Source organism: Ictidomys tridecemlineatus, chromosome 5, assembly GCF_052094955.1.
Source record: "Ictidomys tridecemlineatus isolate mIctTri1 chromosome 5, mIctTri1.hap1, whole genome shotgun sequence".
In the NCBI taxonomy this organism is placed as follows: Eukaryota; Metazoa; Chordata; class Mammalia; order Rodentia; family Sciuridae; genus Ictidomys; species Ictidomys tridecemlineatus.
In genome coordinates, this window is record NC_135481.1 from 190,557,747 (window position 1) to 190,578,547 (window position 20,801).

The window sequence follows — 20,801 nt, forward strand, 5'->3', positions numbered from 1 at the left end:
CATAGGACCTTAAAGAATCAGGGAAGAGAGAAGGCAGAGATAAGGAACACAGGAAACTTAGAATAGCAGGCTAGAATCCTCAGCCTCCCTCCTAAGGGAGTAACACCAATGATTAAGCCTTGCCCTAGGAGTTAATCTAACTTAATTAAATGCACTCTTACCCAAATTCTAGGTTCATGTTGTGGACCATGTGACCTTGGACAAGTGAGTGCTCTAATCCTCAATTTCTTCACCCATAAAATGGGAGTCACCAACAGTAACTAACTCTCGCGGACATGCCTGTGGATAGAACCTTGTACAATCACACCAGCTACTGCTAAGCACACCTTGATGAAGTGCAGACTCAGAATACTAATTCACATAGCTCATAATTTCTGTCACTACTGCTATCTTTCAACATCTGCAAGAAAACAGAACACAATGATGGGGTAGTCAGATGGCTTTATTATTCCACAGAAAAACACTTGGCTTAAGAGTTAAAACCTATAAAAATATTAGTTTTGGGAAATGATACTTTATAAAATAAGCTCAAAGGGACATAATCATTTCCTTCTCCACTTTCTACTATTATCCTAGGAAAAAATACATTGGTTATATAAATTACAAAGTTCACCAGGATCCTGCTCTTAAATATTTAATGTCATTCTGTTACATACAGCAAACACCAACATTTGCAAAGTGATTGGGAAATCTGGAAGTGAACAAGTCATCGAGATTTTTTTGCAACTGAAAATCAGCTTGATTTACTCTGAAAAAACTGGTTCGACTTCCTTTTCCCATTTGTTCCTTCTAAACACAGAGCCTCGAAGTCTAAAGTGGCAATAGTAAACATACAGGGTATGAATCCAAACCCCATCTCTCTCTGTTCACTACCTGAGCTGCTATTGTTCTCTTGACAAACTTAGTATGATATCTAAAGAGAGATGCAATTTTCTAATCTAAGGATGTTGCTGAAACTCCATGCTCTCAATGCCCTTAATTAAAACAACATTAATAATGGTCACTAAAGGGAAATAAATTTCATTCTAATTGTCCAGATGTTATATAATGGTTGTGCAAAGCCACAATAATTATGCTAAGGTACCTAGCTATCTCTCCTGAGAAGGAAAATATACAGAAGAAAGTGACAAATGGGTACATTTACATATGGATGAGCACAATCTGTCAGTCTCCAAGGTCCCAACAGATAAATATCAGAAAAGGTCAGTGACATTATTAGATGATGTTTTTCAGGACAACACAATATATGAATATATGCCCTTATCACACAGAAAACAGAATTCCAATATATTTTAAATAAAGTGGGATCATTTAAAAACTCTCATTTCCCAGTGACAGGTCCTAATCTCTGGCCAATTAGGATCTATAATATTTGCTGCAAAAGGTATAAATGTGCATTGTAAAATCAAACACACAGATAATTAAATAAATACATAAACAGATTTTTAAAGCAATTAAAAAAAAAACAGTTAATAACCACCCAACTCACCTTACTTCCAACCAGTGTCACTTCTTGGAGGAAAACCTTAGAAACCATGCCTTTCTTCATTTTCCTTCAGCCATGTACTAATATACATGTGTATACATTGTGCCAAAATTGTCCTTTTTTTCTGACATTCACAATATCCTGGGATAGTTTTCTACAAGATACAGCAAAAGAGGAAAGTAGAAGCCTGCCTACAAATTCATTATTTATTCATCCATAAAGACTTCATATTCATCAGTGGGTATTCATTTCACATTCATTTTTCACCTTATGGTAAAAAATCCTTTTAAGGGACACCTGCTGTGGTTTGTTTCCCCTCTGAAGCTCCTGGTGAAACTCTCCCCCAGTGCAATGATGTTAACAGATATGACCTTTGGAAGGTGATTGGTTCCTGAGGGCTCTGTCGTCATGGGTGGATTAATGCTTTTTATCAATGAGTTGGAAAAATGTAATCCCAGTGACTCAAGAGGCTTAGGCAAGAGGACTGCAAGTTCAAGGCCAGCCTCAGGAACTTGGTGAGACTGTCTCAAAATAACAAATAAAAAGGACTAAGAGAGCAGCTCAGTGGTAGAGTAACACCATGTTCAATCCCTAGTACTGGGGGCGGGGGGGAAGAAGAAGAAGTCTGGAGGAAACCAGAGATAAACTTTTTTTTTTGCTATTCTTTCCCTTTTGCCATATGAGGACACAGCATTCCTCTGCACCAGAAGAGACAGCAGCAAGGCACCATCTTGGAAGCAGAGACTGGGCCCCCATCAGATACCAGACCTGCTAATGTCTTGACCTTGGACTTCCAGCCTCCAAAACTGTGAGAAATATATTTCTATTCTTTATGAATTAACCAGTCTGTAGTATTTTGTCAGACAAAAGGCAATGCCTTTTACCAACATGCTGATAACACTATCTGCCCTAATTACAAGTTTAGAAATAGGTGTTTAAAGAGGGAAGTATCTGTATATTTTTCAAATGCAAGACTATTTAAACTGACATTTTAAATTGACAACAATTTTCTTTTAAAGAGAGAGTGAGAGTGAGAGAAAGAGAATTTTTTAATTTTTTCTTTTTTTTTTTTTTTTTTAGTTTTTGGTGGACACAACATCTTTGTTTGTATGTGGGCTAAGGATCGAACCCCGGCCGCATGCATGCCAGGCGAGCGCGCTACCGCTTGAGCCACATCCCCAGCCCCAAAATTGACAACAATTTGATCCTAAGTAAGACATGAAGCAGTTCCTTCCCATTTTGGTTTGTGGTATCCATCCACTGGTTCATTAAGGGCTGTCTAAGCTCCTGGTGGTATGGTTGGCTCAAGAATCTAAGTGAACCACCAGTCAGGTGGTTCTCCAGCTTTAGAACCTGCTTTGCAAAGCAACCTACAGACTAAGAAATGCTCTACACCAACTCTTTCAATTAGGGTTCACAACATCCCTCTAAGATAGGAACTATCTCGTAAATAACACCATTTAGCTGAGGACTCTGAGATCAGGAGAGGTTAAGTAACATGTCCAAAAGTACAGTGAAGCCATGACACAGAAAGATCTGTCTGCCACCTCTCACAGTCATTTGTCATCTTAGTTCAAGGTTATAGACTTAACAGCTTAAAAGTACCGTTCCAAAGAGACCAGAGCCTTACAGAAGTCATGAAACCCCCCTTAGCCTCAGTTCCCCATCAATAAAATACAGGAATCGAACCAATTAATGTCTTTGCACTATGAATGTCAACTTCTTTTTTCTCTAATTGGAATAGGTGAACTAATATTATTTTCTTTACATGTTATCCTTAAATTTAATATGGACTTCATTGCATGTCTTGTTAGATCAAAGAATACTGAGAAACTCAAAAATAACATATTCTTTCTGTTGGTCTTTTCTCCAATGAATAATATACCAATACCTTTCTCAGTTTGAAACCTTGGAAGATGAAATGCAAAACTGCTATTTCTAACTTTAGATACTTAATAACTATCTATAATCAAGATTATAAAATCCCTGGGATACATGACCTTAACTAGCAAAAAAATTTACTCATTCTTAAAATTAACAGTGGAGCAATTAGTCTAACAAAAGGATTTTTTTTTCACTTTTGAAAAATCCAACCTTGTCTATCTCTGAAAACTCAAAATTAAAGGTCAATAAAATGTCCAACCTCTACCCCTCCCACACACACTTCATCCTGTGTCTCTCTCTCTTCAAAATGAATTTAACATCAGAAATTCATTTCTGAATAAAAAAGAACCATTTTGACAGTCCTATGTTTAAAACTGTCAATCTCATTAACAGATATCCCAGAATCCCAGGAAATGTACTTCCTTCTGAATCCTTAATCAATCTCAAAACATCTGCTGGTCAGCACACCTCTGTAACTCCATTTCTCCACCTATTACACAAACACTCCCTGGAAACTCAGAGTCACCTAGTGGATCCAGTTGTGAGGGAAAGAAATCAAATTGTCTCCTCTTGGTGACTGGGCTATTTCATGGTCAAATGCCCTGTCAGGATGAAAGTGGAATCAAATCCCCTGACAAAAGCATTTCCTTCCCTCTGGATTGCAACAAGCCACAGCCAGAATTACCTTTTTATGATGGTGTAAACAGATTCTCAGGAAAGAGAGCTATAATCAGACCTTTCAAGAGAAAAAAAAAAAAAAACTCAAGTAATATGCATATAAATCTCACTTACTGTTTACTGGGAGCTTCTTCCTCCAGAAAAAAAATAACAGGGTCGATACTGACAATTTACCCCATCTAAATTTAATGTAATAAAATAAGGTATTTTCATTCAATAGATAAATCTATTAAAGAGACCAGAAATCTTTAACAACATAATAAATTTAATAAGTCACCAAATTTCCATTTTATGAAAATTAAAGAACCACGATAGCTTTTAGAACACTGGATCCAAACAGGGAGAAATTATGGACCAATAAATCAAGCCAGATGCTCATAAAAGTTCTGGATGCGTCTTGGAAGGCTGAGCTAAAACAGCAGATTCTCATTTACACATCAAGGTGTTACTGCTTTGAGTTTCCTGGGAAGCAGATGCTGGGAAGGAGATTTGCACACAGGACACTTACTGGGCAGAGCTCTTGGGGTCAAGGGTACAGATCAGTCATAAGTCGCTGTCAATAAAGTCCTCCCAGGAACCCGGATGCTGCAGAGCTGTCCCTAACTGGAGCAGTCATTGAATGTGAGCAATGCCACGGGAAAGGGGGCTTGGCTGTGGGACAGGCAGCACTCTGCAGTGCTGGGGGATGCAGCTTCAGCCCTGAAGGTGGGGGTGGTGGGGTCTGGGCCCACCACACAGGCCACGCCAGTCATTTATTGTCAAGATTCCCTCAAGTAGGCCATGGATTCTGAAATGTCAGTCTGAAGGGAAAGGTTTGACTTCAGAGGTGATAATGGTGAGAGAACAAGAGTGTGATGGAAAGGAATGGTGGTGAAGGGGACATGGGTAAAGTAGGGAGTGTCCGTCCCCTTGCTGAAGGCCTGCTGAACACTGAGGCACAATGACCAATCCCAGGGCTGGGAGAGGGCCCTCACTCACCATTCACTCAACAGTGGTTGAACAATACCTGAGAAAGAGCAAGAAGGAGGAAAAAACAAGGTGTGACCCCATGGAGCTCACAAGCCAGTGAGCCAAAACCAACACACACATCACTTTAAAGGGATGTGAGTGTTTAGAAGAAATAAAACTGGGCAGCACCGTCCAGTGGAATTCTCTACGGTGGCGGGAACATTTTACATCAGTAGCCTTCGACATAGTAGCCACTGATGACTGCTTATGTGGCCACACTTAGAAGGTGGACAGGACACTAAAGAACTGAGAATTTTTTAGTCACTTCTGCTTATTTAAATGCCAATGTCCACATATAGGTAATGCCTCCCCCATTGTGGGACAATACCTGGGAATTATTTGAGCTTATTTGAGCATCTTTATTCAGCCTAGAGCCAGGGAGATTTAGGTTTGGCATAGCAAACTGTTCCGTGGCTCCTCCCTCTCAATGGATTGTGCATTGAATGTCACCCCTGTCTTTAAAGGGCTAGGGAGACCCTTCTCATAGCTCCAGAGTGGGGCATAACCTGTTGGAAACTGTACAGCCTACCTCCTACCTTATTTGGCAAAGAACATTCCATGGAAAAACCTTTGATGCTTCCCCCATATAAATAAAGCAAGGGTGGGCGCTCTCTCTCTCTTCCATGGAAAAACCTTTGATGCTTCCCCCATATAAATAAAGCAAGGGTGGGCGCTCTCGCTCTCTCTCTCTCTCTCTCTCTCTCTCTCTCTCTCTCTCCTCTCTCTCTCTCTCTCTCTCTCTCTCTCTCTCTCTCCAGTGTGGAAGCTTGAAAGCCATGCCCTCCACCCCCCCACCCCACCCCCGCAACACACACATTCTAAAATGACTTCCTCATCCTGTGGTTTCTTTGACGTTTTCTCTATTTCTCAGCCAGCCAGTTAAACGCAGAAGAAACTCCACCACCTGCGCAGGACGTGGGCAAGGGTCCCCTCCACAGTTTAGATGGGGGATGGTGTCAGGAAAAGCAGCAGCATATCAATGACCTCCCAGATGATTTTTCAGGATGAGAGGCAATCAGGGAAACAAAGAGGAGGGGAAGACATTTCCAGTAAATGAAAAAACACATGAGGGAGAGCAAAGGACAGATTTGCGCTACTGCAGGATCATAGGGCGGTGGTTCTGCTCCTGCCTGATGCTGGGGAGTGTGGTAGGACACATGACCAGCCAGGCCAGTGGGGTCCACAGGGCAATGTCTTGAGCTTGAGTGAGGGGAAGTCACTGGAGAGTTCAAGCACAGGCAGACAAGATCAGGCTGAATTTTTAAAGTGATCAATCTGCCACATGCAGAACAGACTCACAAGTGAGGGACTGAGCCAAGGAATGGAGGGATAAATACATCTTTAAAAGTTGAACTAATATCCATGCACGTGCTCCAGTGTGCTTCCACACTCACACGCACACACATGCACACACGCACACACGTACTCTGAGCTAGAACCAGGTACAATAAATACTCACAGCTCTCCTGGCCCCTCTGTACCTGTATAGCCCCCAAGAGGAACTCTGGTTTATGAAAACTGTAAGTGCATAACTTTGTAAGAGAACTTCCTTTTTAGGGTTTATCTTAGAAATACAGTACCGTGTATACAAAAACACATGCCCAAGCCTATCCCTGCTTCATTGTTTAAACAGCAAAAACAGGAAATTATCTTAATATGCCTATTATTCATGCATTAGTTAAATAAATCATGGCATAAACAAATAAGCAAATACTGAGCATCCATAAAAATTTCTGGAATGTGTTCCAACAGAAAGTAAAAAAAAAGGGACAGACAATATATAATATGAACACAAAGATGTAGAACAAATGATATATGTACACACATAGCACATGCACATTTACATATGTCTGTGTATAAAATCTCTGCAGATGTGGAAGAAGCTGCTAAGCATGGCCATCTTGGGAAATGAAATGAATCTGTGGAAGGAAGGAAATATCCTCTTCATTGACCCTTTTTTTCATTGCTCTATTTTTTTTTACCATGGACATGTGATGTAAGATATTAGTTAATTAGCAAGTATATATACATATAAATGTCCAACTTATTGTAGTTGTCTATATATGGATGGGTATGAGTATGTGTATGTCATCCTTTGTTTTAGATAGAATATGCCTTTCTCTCCCCCCTCCCTGCTCATTCCCTCCCTCTCTCTCTCTCTCTTTCTTTTATTCTAGGAAATTAAATTCTGCCTTTTTCTCGAATAAGGTAACTTTGGGAATTCAAAATAAGTAAACCAAAGGTTTTCAGCTCTTGTTTTGGTCTGATACTCACCAGTTCTGGAGAGCGATCCAAGGTTTCTCTTCTGTCTTGCACTCAGGAAGCCGAGGGGGTGCTGGGGAGCCAGACTGGGGCCACACAACAAACGTCCCATGTACTCAGGCATGCACTCCACACCCACACTCACATCTCTGGCGCAGGGGCAGACGGGTGGGAGGGAGGGCAGTCAGGCATTTATACCTCATCCAGCTGCCATAGAAGCTGGGTGAGAGCGGTTCAGTGACATGCTCTGGTCCCAGCTGATGACCAGAAGCAGGACAGGGCTGAAAATCAGTGCCTCCTTGTTCTGGCCACGTTCCTGTCCTGTGCTGTCTGGCCTGCCCTGGGGACTGTGGTGTGCCTGCTATCAAAGGCCTACAAACAAATCAAACAATAGAACTCCACAAATCCCTTGGAGACTCTTGGGATCTGCAAATCCGCATGCTCCATGCTGGGGTTTCCTGTCTGGTTCATCATGTAACAGGAATGATGTTATTTCAGGTTTTCATTCATTGACTGCAACATTTGCTGAGCACCTACTAGGCACTTGGACATTATGCTAGTCACTGCAAATTGGGCCATGAGCAAAACAATACACTTAGTCTCTGGTGCTTGGAGGTAAGAAGATGAAGCAGGCAACAAAGAAATGAGTAGTTGTGAGGAGATGACCCACATGGAATTAAAGATTGGGGGAGACCAGATTGGGCCCAGTGGTCAAATAGACCTCTAGGGAGGCACCATGAGGTTGGAGCCAGCCGCAAGCACTCTGCAGACATAGCAAAGCATGAGAGGTGCAGACACCAAGGGGAAGAGCTTGTTTCTGGAGCACAGAAAAGAGCTAATGGAGCAGGAACTCAGAGACTCCAGATGCAGCAAGGCCTGTGCTCCCAGTCACCCAGGGACAACAAAGGCAATATTCAGAGATCGTGTCTAGCTACCAATAAAGAGATCTGTGTCACCCCCCACCACCCCCCACCCTGTGGCCCAGCTAGGCTCACCTGAAGCATTTGACAAGATCAATCAGGCCAATGAAAAGGCAGGCTGGGCGGCATTACTCGATAGACATCTATTTGAGCCAATGAAAGAATACATCTTTTCACCCAATAAATACTAATCAGAATTTCAGAGCTCATATTCTATTTTTAGAATAAAACACATGTAGTCACAATTAACTTACAATTTATCTCATTTTCCATATGAACGATCTCACAACTGCCTTTTTCCGAGAAGGTACTTTTTTGTTTTCATAAAGTAATCATGATTTATATGTTTACTTAATACCTACTTTTTAAGTTGGCTAAACATCATTTCTTAAAAGAAAAAAAAAAAAGGCTGCAAAGCTGAAAAGACTCTAATCATAACATAGCCAGAAACTCAGTGTCACTCTTCAGAAAGGCTATCGCAGAGGGATCCGTTTCTCAGCTAGCAGAGGAGAAAGCACTGCAAAGTTCTCCAAGCACACAGTGGCCAGGGCAGGACGCAGCTGGCTCACACACCATGGGAGGATACCACCATGGCCACATTCATACAAGCAAAACCCCTTGGACAATAAGTCCTCCTTCTGAGGATTCGCTCACCTATGGACTCTCACTGGGGACGCAGGACAGGTCTGCAGCAGAGAACAACCAAATGAATTACCCCAGTGCTCCACAAAAGAGATGCGACTTAGATTCAAATCTAGACCCTGCTACATAGAGTATTTTGTGACCTGACCCAGACCTCGACATCTTAAGTCTCTCAGTTTCGTGATCCTTAAAATGGAACACATATTCCACACACATGTTTTATAATACAGTTTAAAAGAAGGAGAGAAGATAGAATGAATAAATGAGCAAATAATATATAAGATAGGGTTATACAGTGGAATCCTATCCTATTAATAAAAAGCAAGGCATAACACTAAATAAGAAAACGTGGTTCAGCAGAATCCATGGCACACATACAAGTATACACACAAACACATACACACACAAACACATACACACACATGTGCTCACACCCATGAAATTCTAGATGTACAGATCATTCTGGAAGGAACTATTCACAATGGTATTTTGAAGAAAGAGAGTTAGATGGTACTCGAGGACAAAAACAAGAGGAAAACTTACTGTCCAGTGTATCAACTTTGAATCTTCAGATTTTGTACAAGAACACACATTTATCTATATAAAAGTCAAATAAAATTTAATTTTAATAGTTTGAATCCAAACATTTGTTTCATCCTCTGATATTTAATTTTAAGAGTATCAATCCAAACACCTTCAACATTGTTTTACTCTCTGATACTGAATTTTCAGATAACATATTAAACAGCAACTATAAAAAATTCTAGGATGTTCCATGTATTATAAGAGAATCTACAACATAATTAGAAGGGATAAAGGCAGATTTCTATTTATCTTCTTGCATCGGAACATTTCATTCTATTATTCTGACCTGAAGTAAAACCATTCATACATTCAATCAATCAACTTTGAGCATTTTCTATGGGTTGAGAACTAGGGAGATAGCAACGAACTGGTCTCATAGACTATATCCTAGTGGAAGAAATTAACCAACACATGTGCTGTGTATGTATGAGAGTGAGCAGGAGGTGGAGAAGGAAAAAGAAATACCTGGCACAAAATAAGAACATTAATGTAAATCCTATGCATAGACTAAATCAGTGTGAGATTCTAGAGGAATGTGGGGCACATAATAGAGTGTGGGGGTAAGAGAAGGTTGTTGCGAGGCCAGAATCCAGATACCAGAGTGAGAAAGAGGAGAAGATTGAACCAACTAAGCCTACCAAGGGACAAGCTCCATAGGAATGCCCCTCACTTCTCACCGCACCTCATATCATCCAAATCAAAGATGATGTGATAGAGGCTATATTAATTTCAAGATAACATCAGGACCTGGGGCCACAGCTGATAGAAAACAGCCCAGACTCAAAAAGTGGTTCTTTGGTACATTAGCCAGAACATCTGCAAACTGGTACAAAGAGTTCTGAAAACCAAGAAACTGTTCCTATGAGAGTCAGCCTGCCAGGGGAGTCAGGGGTGTAGGCTTTCTCGTAGGTTTTTGAAATAAATGTACTTTATTAATGAACATATGATGTTAAGATGATACAGTATATATATGAAGAGTTTAAATTCTCTGCTAACCAATGAACCTGGTATTAAGTAAAAGCTTTGAACTCAATGCTAGTGTTTTAATTTGAGTTGGTCTTTTCCTAAGACATTCTAGTTTGTCCTTCAGCTAGTCACTGTCATAAGCATGACGTAGCTGAATGAGATAGCTGAGTGAGGGGCTTGGGCACCTCCAGGTAAGTGTGCACAGGCTTAGGATGGTGGTGACACCCACGCCTACTGTGACAGAGGGAAGTTCTATGAATGATAGGCAAATAGGACTTTTTTCCACGTAGGGCATAATTTTTAAGATATTTTCTATAAAATAAAGCGACATGGCAGCTATAAGTGAAGACATTTTTAGAAAATATAGTTTTAAAGGTTAAGTACAATAGCGCTGAGTTTCCCAAACTTCCATCATGCATAGGCCACCGACTGGATTTGCACTGTATCTGCCAAATCCACATACCTTGATTTTTGTCCGTTCTTGGTAATACCTACACTATAAATTAATTATCCACCAAATTGCCTCACCTTTTAAATTAAATAAGCTTATTTTAAAGAGAGCAATAAATTCTTACCTTAAACAGTAACAGCTTTGCTTGAAGGTAAATGTAAAATTTAGCATAGTATAAAGTTAATGGATGTCATGAAATACTGTTAATCTAATGACTTTGTACCTAAGGATGGTTCTGTCTCTTAAAAGGCTGACTAGCCCTGAACTCTTTGAGATGCACTGGATAATAACTAACACTTATTTTCATTTTGTGATTCAGTGCTGTGGAATGCCCTAAAACTCTCTCCAGACCTGTGATTCTCACATCTGGACCACACTGCTAAGGTTAATAGGTATAAACATTGTGGCCAGCATTTTAACCAAAGCTCTGCTCTTTTGGCTAATGTATTCAACCCTTGTTTTTTTTCCCTAAATAAACCCAGTGTTATAAAATAATATATCACTGAAGTCAACAGCAAGAGGAAGAAGTGATATTATGGGTCATTAGCAAAGATGTGGCTTTTCTGGTGGGATGTGAGTGGATTATTTTATACCAGTTCATGGCTCTTTCACATAACACAACACACATGCTCCATGTTTTACCAGTAAGAAATAAAAATCAATATAATGACCACTTATTGAGTTCCTATGATGAGTCAGGCACAAGATGAAGAGCTAGACACACTTATTTTTTGCAAAAAATATATTATTATCCTCTTTTTAATCTGAGGAAATTGAAGATCAAAAAAAAGTAAGCAATTTTCTCCAGAGCCAGTGAGTGGCCAAGTTGAAGTTCAAAGTAGTGTGTGAGTCCCAAACTTACCCTATTTCCACCATGGAAAATCTAATGCACTCACTCAGTTATAAATATATTTAAAAAAAAAAGTGAGACAGTACTCCCAGAAAGATTTCTAGTAGTTACAGACAATATTATTCTAAAATTTCTATTGAAGGCAAAGGAATGACAATAGCTAAATAATTTTGAAAACAGAAGAAACTACGAGGAATCAGTTTATCCTGATGCAAGAATTATTGCACAGCTGCAGACAGACACAGGACACACTGCTGCACATATGCAGGGGTGTAGGGCAAGGGAACAGAACAGAGGCCTCAGGAGGGGACATACACAAGCCCATTCAAGAGAAAAGCCAACTTTCTCAATGATGGTCCTGGGGCAACCCAACACTCACAGGCAAAAATGGACCTTAACTTAAAATACACCTTGTAGATGAACTCACATGAATGTCAGACTTGAATGCAAAAGAGAAGACTATAATTTTTTTAGGGAAAAAAAAAATCTCTGGAATCCCAAGCAGCCAAAGGATACCAAAAGTATGATCTATAAAAGGAAAAAGGTGATAAACCGGGCTTCATCGCAATTCAAAACTTTGGAGTTGGAGATATGACTCAGTGGCAGACTGCTTGCATGCATGAGACCATCATCAGTTCAATACCCAGGACTGAAAAAAAAAATTTTTTTTACACTTTTGCTCTATGATAGACCATGTTAAGACTGGAAAGGGCAAGCTCCTGACAGAGAAAGTATGTGAAAATCCCAATCTGAAAAGAGATTAGCATCCAGAATATATAAAGAACTCTCAAAACTCAATAGTTGAAAGACAACCTAGACGCCTTATGGAAACGTACGTGCAGATGGCAAGTAAGAACAGGAGAAGATGCTCAACGTTACTACCCAGTAGGGAAATGAAAATTAAAACCACACTGAGACATCACTGCACTCCTCGGCAGAGTTAACACCAAGAACTGGTGATGAGGACGCAGACAAACAGGAGCACACATGCACTGCTGGGTGTGAATGCAAATGGCCCTACAGTTAAACAGTGTCCTAAAACAAGGAAACCTGTAACTACCACGCAGGCCAGCAAGGGCACTCTTGGTCACTCATCTAGAGGGAGGAAAACATTCCCACAGAAACTGCACAAATGTTTAAATCAGTCTTCTTCACAACAGCCAGATGTTCTTCAACAGGTGAATGGCTCGACCAACTGTATGACACTCACACCAGGGAACACTGCTCAGCAGTAAAGGGCAAACTCTGAAACCCACACTCTGACTGGCTCTCCAGAGAATTATTGTGAGAGAAAAAAAGCAATCCCCAAAGGTTACATAATGTCTGGTTCGATTTACATAACATTCTTGAAATGACAAAATTATCAAACTGGAAAACAGACTAGTGGCTGTCAGGCGTTTAGGATTATGCAGGGCAGGGGAGGGACAGAGTGGCTATGAAAGGACACCAAGAAGGACCCTGTGGTGAGGGAAATGTTCTGTGTTTGGACCAGTATCAGTGTGCTGGTCTTGACACCGTATTATAAAGTTGTACCGAGTCATCCCTGGGGGAGCCAAGTAAAGTTCATGGGCTATCTTTCTAGTATTTGTTACAAATGCACTGAACCTACAATTCTCTAAAAATAAAAAGGTGATTCTTATCCTCTTGCAAAGGGGCTGGAGAGGACCTGTAGCAGGATTCCAGACCTGTGTGGGATTCTGATGCAGGCCAGGATGCCCACCCCAGGGATCACTGAGGCCCTTCCCCTGGAGCCTGGCTGAGCACTCCACTTTGCAGCACAATACTCACGAGAGCCTTTATGTTCTCTGGGAAGCAGGACACAGACGGAGGCTCAGAACACTAGTAAGACAAGGACAGCCCCCGGCTGCTCCACCAAGATCAGCTTCCAAGTCCTTATCCAAAATGTAAGCCATCTGCAGTCTGGGAAGGAGCTATTTTAACTCCAACATTCACATATATCTTGTGGCATTTTGAAACTCACAACTTTATTTTGAATTTCACAGGAACGGGGGCTGCAGGAGGAAGGCACCATAATCTCTTCCTGAGCTGAAATCTTCAAAGGTTTCCTTTCCACCTGACTAGGATCAAATTCCTAGAGTAAGAGAAAATCATATGTGTCCTTCCTTATTCTACAAAAGTGGATCAGGAAGGGACCTACAAATATCTCTCTTCTTCAGTACTGGCCCTATTACTCGGACTCCAGCCCATCCTGGCCTACTGTGCATGTATTCACCTCTTGTGAAAAACACAAGCCCAAAATGAGACTGTCAGCTTCTTGAGGGTAGTGACTGCCTCTGTCTCATTCAAGGTCTTACTGGTAAGCAAGCACTTAATAGATATTTGATGAATGATAAAATAACAACAGCAAATAGATCCCAAATGAAAACTAAATTCTTCAAATACCAAAGATAAATAATTACTCATGAAAACTACAAGGCTGCCTAAAAAATACATATGTCTACTGATCTAGTGAACATGATCCTAAAAGGTTCCTTGGCAAATGTGGGATATTATCCTATCTGTAAATTGGTTTATGACAACACATAAAGCCACACAATTTGCCATTCATTGCTTAAATCAGTGTCTGAGACGATGAGGAAGGCTGAATTTATGCATTATGAATCCCATCACCCATATGGACATCTAGGAAAAGATGCCTAAGATATGGCTAGAGAGGCCTTCTTGATGTGGACCCCCACAGCAGGAAAGTCTACCCAAATGAGGGGACATTGAGGAGCTTGGTCCTCCATGCCCTATCTGGCCTCTTGCCCTGGGGGGAGATAAGCAGCACTTTGTGTGTCTTACTGAGCAGTGTGTATGTGTATGTGGTGTATGCCAAAACAAAAATGACATGATGAGGTCACAAGATGACTCTATTCTTTGTCTACGATTTTCATATTATTATGTCTTTGTCATTATGTTACCAAAAAATGCACAGATTCCCAAACATGAAAATCTGTAAACATTAAATAAATATGAAACCTGTCCTGCATACTGGGTCAGGTGAAACAAGGAAAGGGAGGGATTAGAAAATCTTTCTTCCTAGACACTGGCCACCTTTCCAATCCATCCTCTGCCACCCAAGAGAAAGGCTCCAAATTAAGAGCAACACCTCCTAAGTTGGTGAGTTCTCGCAAACTGAAGCTCTCCAGAGACCTGTACCTCCTTATAAGGTGCACTGCCACTTATGTGAGGACCAAAAATACCTGGTACTCTGGTGCATCCCTGTAATCCCAGCAACTTGGGAGGCTGAGGCAGGAGGATCCCAAGTTCCAAGTTAGCCTCAGCAACTCTGCGAGGCCCTAAGCAATGTAGTGAATTACAGTCTTGAAATAAAAAATTAAAAAGGTCTGGGAATGTGGCTTAGTGGTAGAGCTTCCCTGGGTTCAATCCTTAGTACCACACACACTCAGAAACATTCCTACAAAGACTAATGCTCTTCCTATACTCAGCTTCAGTGGCGAGCAATATTTGTGCTTGTACATTAATTATTTTGTGGTTATTAAGTTTGTTTCCCTTGCTAAGCAGCAATTTCTTTGAGAATAGACATCCCTGCAATAGAAGCTACTACTAATAAAAACCATGTAAGTATCATTGTCTCCAACAGCACTGGTAGCAGGAGTGAGCACAGTAATAAACGCTAATTGGGTTTTTATTGTGTCAAGCATTGTGTTAAGCCCTGTACAACAAGCATGCATTAGGTGGGTATTAAGAGTCTCCCTGTTTTTAGCAGTCTGGGGCTTATACATATTTAAAAGCTCACCAGAAGTCATACCCCCAGTCACTGAACTGGGCTTTGAAAGCAGTCTTCTGTCAGAGCCTCTGCATCTCAACAGTAGCTCCGTCAAGTGCCCACTCTATGCCAGGTCCTAGAAACACAGCTAGGATTAAAGGAGAGAGAAATCCTAGACCTTGGGGAGACTCGCCTACTCTATGGGGTACACAAGCAATAAATAAGTAAAATATACAAACTAATAGGTAAGGTAGTGGTAGCCTAGGGATATCAGAGAAGTGGGGGAGAAACAAGATAGGGTGGCTTGGGAGGCCTCGCTGAGAAGGTGGCATTTGAGGAGGTGGTGTGAGGGAGTGAGGCAGGGGGGGACCATGGGAACTAGCATTCTAAGCTGAGGGACCAGAGAGAGAGATACAGCGATGAGTCAGCCAGGCCTTTAGGAGTCTCAGCAGCTCAGGAGACAGGATCTGCCTTACAGTTTCCAAGGATCACTTTGGCTGCTGTTTGGGGAACAGACTGGGAAGCGTAAGGGTACAGGCAGGGAGACAGAAGTTATTACAACATAGGGAGAGAGAATGGGGGTTTGGCCAGGGTGGTAGCAGAGGATGGTGGGAGCTATATTCTAGATACACTTCAGAGACACAGCCCAGGAGATCTCTTAAAGGACTGGTTGCAGTGACACAAGGTAAGAGGAGACGGCAAGGCTCCTGGGCTTGCTGGTTTGCTTGCTTGATTGATTGATGATTGGCTTTTACTTGGGTGATCCTAATGACTGAGCCGGAGCCAACCCTAGGAGAAGGTGTGGAAGAAAGAATCATGTTCATATGCATGAAGTCTGAGAAATCTGTTCCATGTCCAAGTGGAGATATGGGGTAGAAAGGAGAATTTGACTGAGTGGAATCCAAGTAGTCCAAGATGATAAGTTCCTGGTAGATAAGATCAAAAAATGGTTATTTAAAGGCAAGTAGTTAAAGGGAGTGTATAGAGATGAAGAACACAGGTCTGAGTTGAAGTTCTGAGACTTGCATTATGGACAAGCCAGGGCAATTATTGACTGTTAAATTTTCTCCACTGCAAGGAAAGATACCAAGGGAAGAATGTGAATACCACCTACCCACATACACAAGCCCTTTGCAGGATGATGCATAAACCACCTGCCTGACCACTCATCTAAGAAGAAATGTTCAGTGTCTTCTGAGAATTGGTCAGATAATTATAGATCTCTGCTTCCCCTCCCCATTCAGCTCCCCTGATATTAGCATCAACATCCCTGAACAAATACAGTACCCAGGGCACAGCTTGAGACCTCCACAAACCAATGCAGATGAAGCTGGGGAATGCAGATGTGCAGACACTAAGACTTTCAAATTAAATGAGTTGAATTTCATTAAGCTTTCTGGTGTTTACAGAAAATAGTAAGCTTATATATATATATACATATATACAAATTTGTTTATCACTTTCACATAGGATCTCAGTGAAAGGAGAGCATTTATCTTTGACATACTTAAATGGAGATGTTCTTAGAATATTTCCTGTTCCACTGAAAAACCACTTAATTACATAAATGTATCATACATGTCTCTGTATGTATGTGCTTTGTAAAAGCTTCATTCAATGAAAAACTCTAGAACTGCATAAATATTTATGCCTTTTTAATTTTTTTTTACCATTAGGAAATGAAAAATGTTTGAGGAGCTAGACATGTTTACCCTGATTTTAGTATTACACAATGTATACATGTACCAAATATCACATGGTACTCCATAAATATGTATAATTTTTATGTTTTCATATATCAGTTAAAATAAATTTAAATAATAAGAAATTATGCCTTTGAACACTTCTACATAGATAAATAAGGAAACCCATACTTCCTATAACCTTCACCAACCCTAACTCTTTGAAAAGACAATAATACAATCAGAATTAATGCTCTAAGCATTCATTGCTGGTTCATAGATATTATCTTATTGAATTCTCCCAAGAACATCAGTAAAGAATCTTTTTATACAGATAAACTAGAAAACTGGAAAGTCAAGGGTCACAGAGCTCACAAGTACTACAAGCAGAACTCATTCCTGCCTCCTCCTTTTCCAAACCTGAGGGAACATTCCTTGACACAACAGCTGCTTACCATGAAATGATGTTTTCTTGTTTAATTATAAGCCCTCTCAAACATGGTTATAATCCACAGACGATTGTCTGGATTCCATTAGTAAAGCCCCTGTCACGTTAGCTCCAAGGAGGGTTATGAACTGCAAGGTCATGTGTGCACCAAGTCCCTCACTGCGTCCAGCCACACGCACTTATTGAGTGCCCACTCTGTGCCAGGCATGAAACCCTCTCTCTAGACTCACTCATGTGCCCAGAATGTACATTCTGCATGCTCTTCTGGGCTATAAGCAGCCTAGATTAGCACTACTTACATCCCTGACTTTAGACAGAGGGTCCTTTGCCATTTCCCTACAGCATCCTTCACCATTACTTGCAGCCTCCAACAAAACTTTAGTTTGCACTATATTCTGACAGCTGAGAAATCCACCTCCTCTGTAAAGTATACCAAAAGCACATTTTTTAAAAAGAAATGATGTTAACAAATAAGACCAGGCCAGATTTGTTTGATCATACTTTGACCTTTTCTCTCCATGAGCAATAACTATAATTCAGTGAACATCCTCATATATTTTTGAGTATCAACACAGATAAAATGAAAAAAAATCTCAGTAAAATGTACTGCTCACTGGTTCAAAATGCTCTAAAATATTAAACAAATGCAGACTAAACTATATTACCTTCCCTTCTGCTTCAAATATCTGTCCATAAATGTTGGCACACACAGGACTATATTGTGTCAGTTATCATAGGACAGAAAAAAATAATCTCAATTGCCATTAACTCAAAAGGGATAGTAACCAGTTTTTCAAATAAGTCACCATGTGTCACAATTTGGCATAAACTCTGATCCTTATGAATAATTCATACTTTGTGCATTAATAATGCATGCCCTATTTCTGTTGGAATGTTCCCTAACAGAATGAATGTCTATCACCAATTCCCTCCATTGACATGATGGAGTCAATGTAAAATTAGAATGATGTTTTTTTGTTATTGCTCCCTTCAAAATTGTAACAGTTGGCTGGCCCATAAGGTTATGAAAAATATAAAGTTCCTGTTCTTGCCCTTTACATGGGAGTGACTTGGTTAGGTACTCCAGCATGCTTACCCTTGCCGATAAGAATATCTGCAGAGCAGAAACTTTGGCAAAGCTAATAAAGATTGGATAGTTCTAATACATTTCTCCCTAATTATATATTTATGCATTCACAAAACACAGGATGTAATTGCTAAAACATGGTACTCAGCAGGGGGGAAAAAAAAAAAGAAAGGAAAAAGCCAAATTGGCAAGATTTTCTAATAAATAGGGATGCTTTTCTCCACCGGGCATTCTTCCCTAGCTCATCTCACTACTGTGAAATTTCTGTTTGAATTTCAGTAAAATTATCTGGAACATTAAATAAATAAATAAATGTCCAAAGACTAAATAAAAGAATGATAGCAAATGACATGTTTGTAGAGTAAAAGAGTCAATTTATCACCCCTCGTGAGGCCATGCCATAGCATGAGGACACTGGTATTTCAGGCTTTACTGAACTTTCCTCTTCTTCCCCCATCATGCCGCCACATCCTCACCCAAGTGCACACCATCCACCAAAACAGTCACAATACTGGACACAAAGCGAGAAGAAGTGATGTAGTTTGTATTAAAAAAAAAAAAAAATTCCAGTATCCTCCCCTCTCTTGAGAATTTCTTCAATCAAACCCAAAGAGAGGCTGGACTTCAGAAGTACCCCACACTGAGCAGAGAGGGAGTTTAAGAAAGGAGCCATCCGGTGTCAACATCTGTCCCCATGTGCCCTCAGATCCATTCATTCTTTCTTTCAGCTCCTGTTAGGAAGCGCTTGCTCTATGCCAGGTATCAGGTTCCCTTGGGTCTACAAGGTATTCCGGCAACGGAAATCCACCGCCCAGGTTAAGGACGAGGGAAAATTCAGATGTGGGTATCTACCCCAACTTGGCCCTGTTCAGAGGCCAGCCCACCTCGCCTGCCAACACCTCGGAAAGTCACTGTCCAGCGCCGGGTCCAAGAAGACCTTTGGCTTTGCAGAAATCTCTCGCCGGGGTCAGAGGGTCAATGACTCACATCGTCCCCTGAAAAAGTGAAGTTGGCGGCGAGTGGGACAAGGGGCGCCGGGGCCATCCCGCAGGCTGCCCACCCCCACCCCCCCGCCCGGCTTCTCGCCTCTAACTCCCATGGCTACCGAGAAATATTTATGTCGATTAGATGGGCTCCAGTGGCTACTGTGGCCACCACCAGAAAGCCAAGTCATCCGCGGGATAAAGATAGATCATCACATACCTAGACGCCCGCCTCCCCGCGGCAGCCCCGGCAGATGTGGATGTGGGCTGCGAAGCCCCAGCGCGGTTCACCGGCGCGCTGCCGGCCAGCTCCTGCCACCTCCGGGGATGCTGGCGAAGGGCAGAGACAATTGAACGGGCGATCGGAACAGCAAAGGATCGATACTCACCCCGAGGCGCCTGCTCCGGATCCTCACGTACCCTTGCTTCACTATGTCATTAAAATTGGAAGCCATCCCAGACAGCCGCTGACCCCCCCTTAGCCAAGAGCACGCACCCCAAGCGGCTCCGGGGAGGGCTTAGGGCAGGGTGGAGAGAAAGAGCTGGGGGAGAAAGTTGAAGAGGCGAGCTGCTCGGGCTGCGGCTCGGCCAGGCGTCAGGAGGCGTGCATCACTTTCCGTGTCCCCCAACCCTGAAAGTGGGCGGCCGGCTCGCAGCCACTTTGGGGAGCGCGGCGCGGGGAGGCGAGGCTGGAGCGCCGGCGTCAGCTGACTCCACCCCGGCCGGCCAGGGGGAGGAGCGCGGCTGCCGAGAGATCCAGCGGCCTCTCCCGGCCGAGGAGGAGGAGGAAGAAGGAGGAGGAGGGAGGGGAGGAGGGGTCAGAGGAAGAGGAGGATGAGGAGGTGGCGGAGGAGGAGGGAGACAAGAGGAGGAGCCGCGCGGGTCCCAGCGCCAGGCCGCGGCCACCCGCGCGCAGACACTCAGGCGCGCGCTCTCCCCCTCCCCCTCCCTCGTCCGATCCCGCCCCACCCCGCCCAGCGCGCCCCAGCGGCCCGCGCACCTTGCCCACAACCAGCCCAGGCGACGCGCCCCCTCCTGTTGCTCGGGTGACTTATTTTGATTGGAAATTTCACCCTTTTCCAGCCGCTGCCATCCCTACCCCTCCCTTCAACCCTGATCCTTTGCCAACAGAGCTG

The 20,801-nt window shown here is 42.2% G+C and overlaps 1 protein-coding gene and 1 long non-coding RNA gene across 3 annotated transcripts in view; one reads left to right on the forward strand and one right to left on the reverse strand.

Annotated features, from left to right (window-relative positions):
• The window catches only part of Dok5 (docking protein 5), a 145,804-nt gene extending 125,213 nt beyond the window's left edge, over positions 1-20,591 (reverse strand). The window contains exon 1 of one of the 2 annotated variants that reach the window (XM_078051890.1): positions 20,055-20,591. In XM_078051890.1, the coding sequence (XP_077908016.1) occupies positions 20,055-20,120 (66 nt within the window). In that variant the 5' untranslated portion in view covers positions 20,121-20,591. The remainder of the gene's footprint in view (positions 1-20,054) is intronic. The other variant, XM_005325198.5, reaches the window with a different exon arrangement.
• LOC144378159 (uncharacterized) lies at positions 1,949-3,178 on the forward strand. The gene is made up of 2 exons (XR_013439771.1): positions 1,949-2,294; positions 2,567-3,178. It is a non-coding gene; the product is annotated as an uncharacterized LOC144378159 (long non-coding RNA).
• Positions 20,592-20,801: the final 210 nt, after the last annotated feature.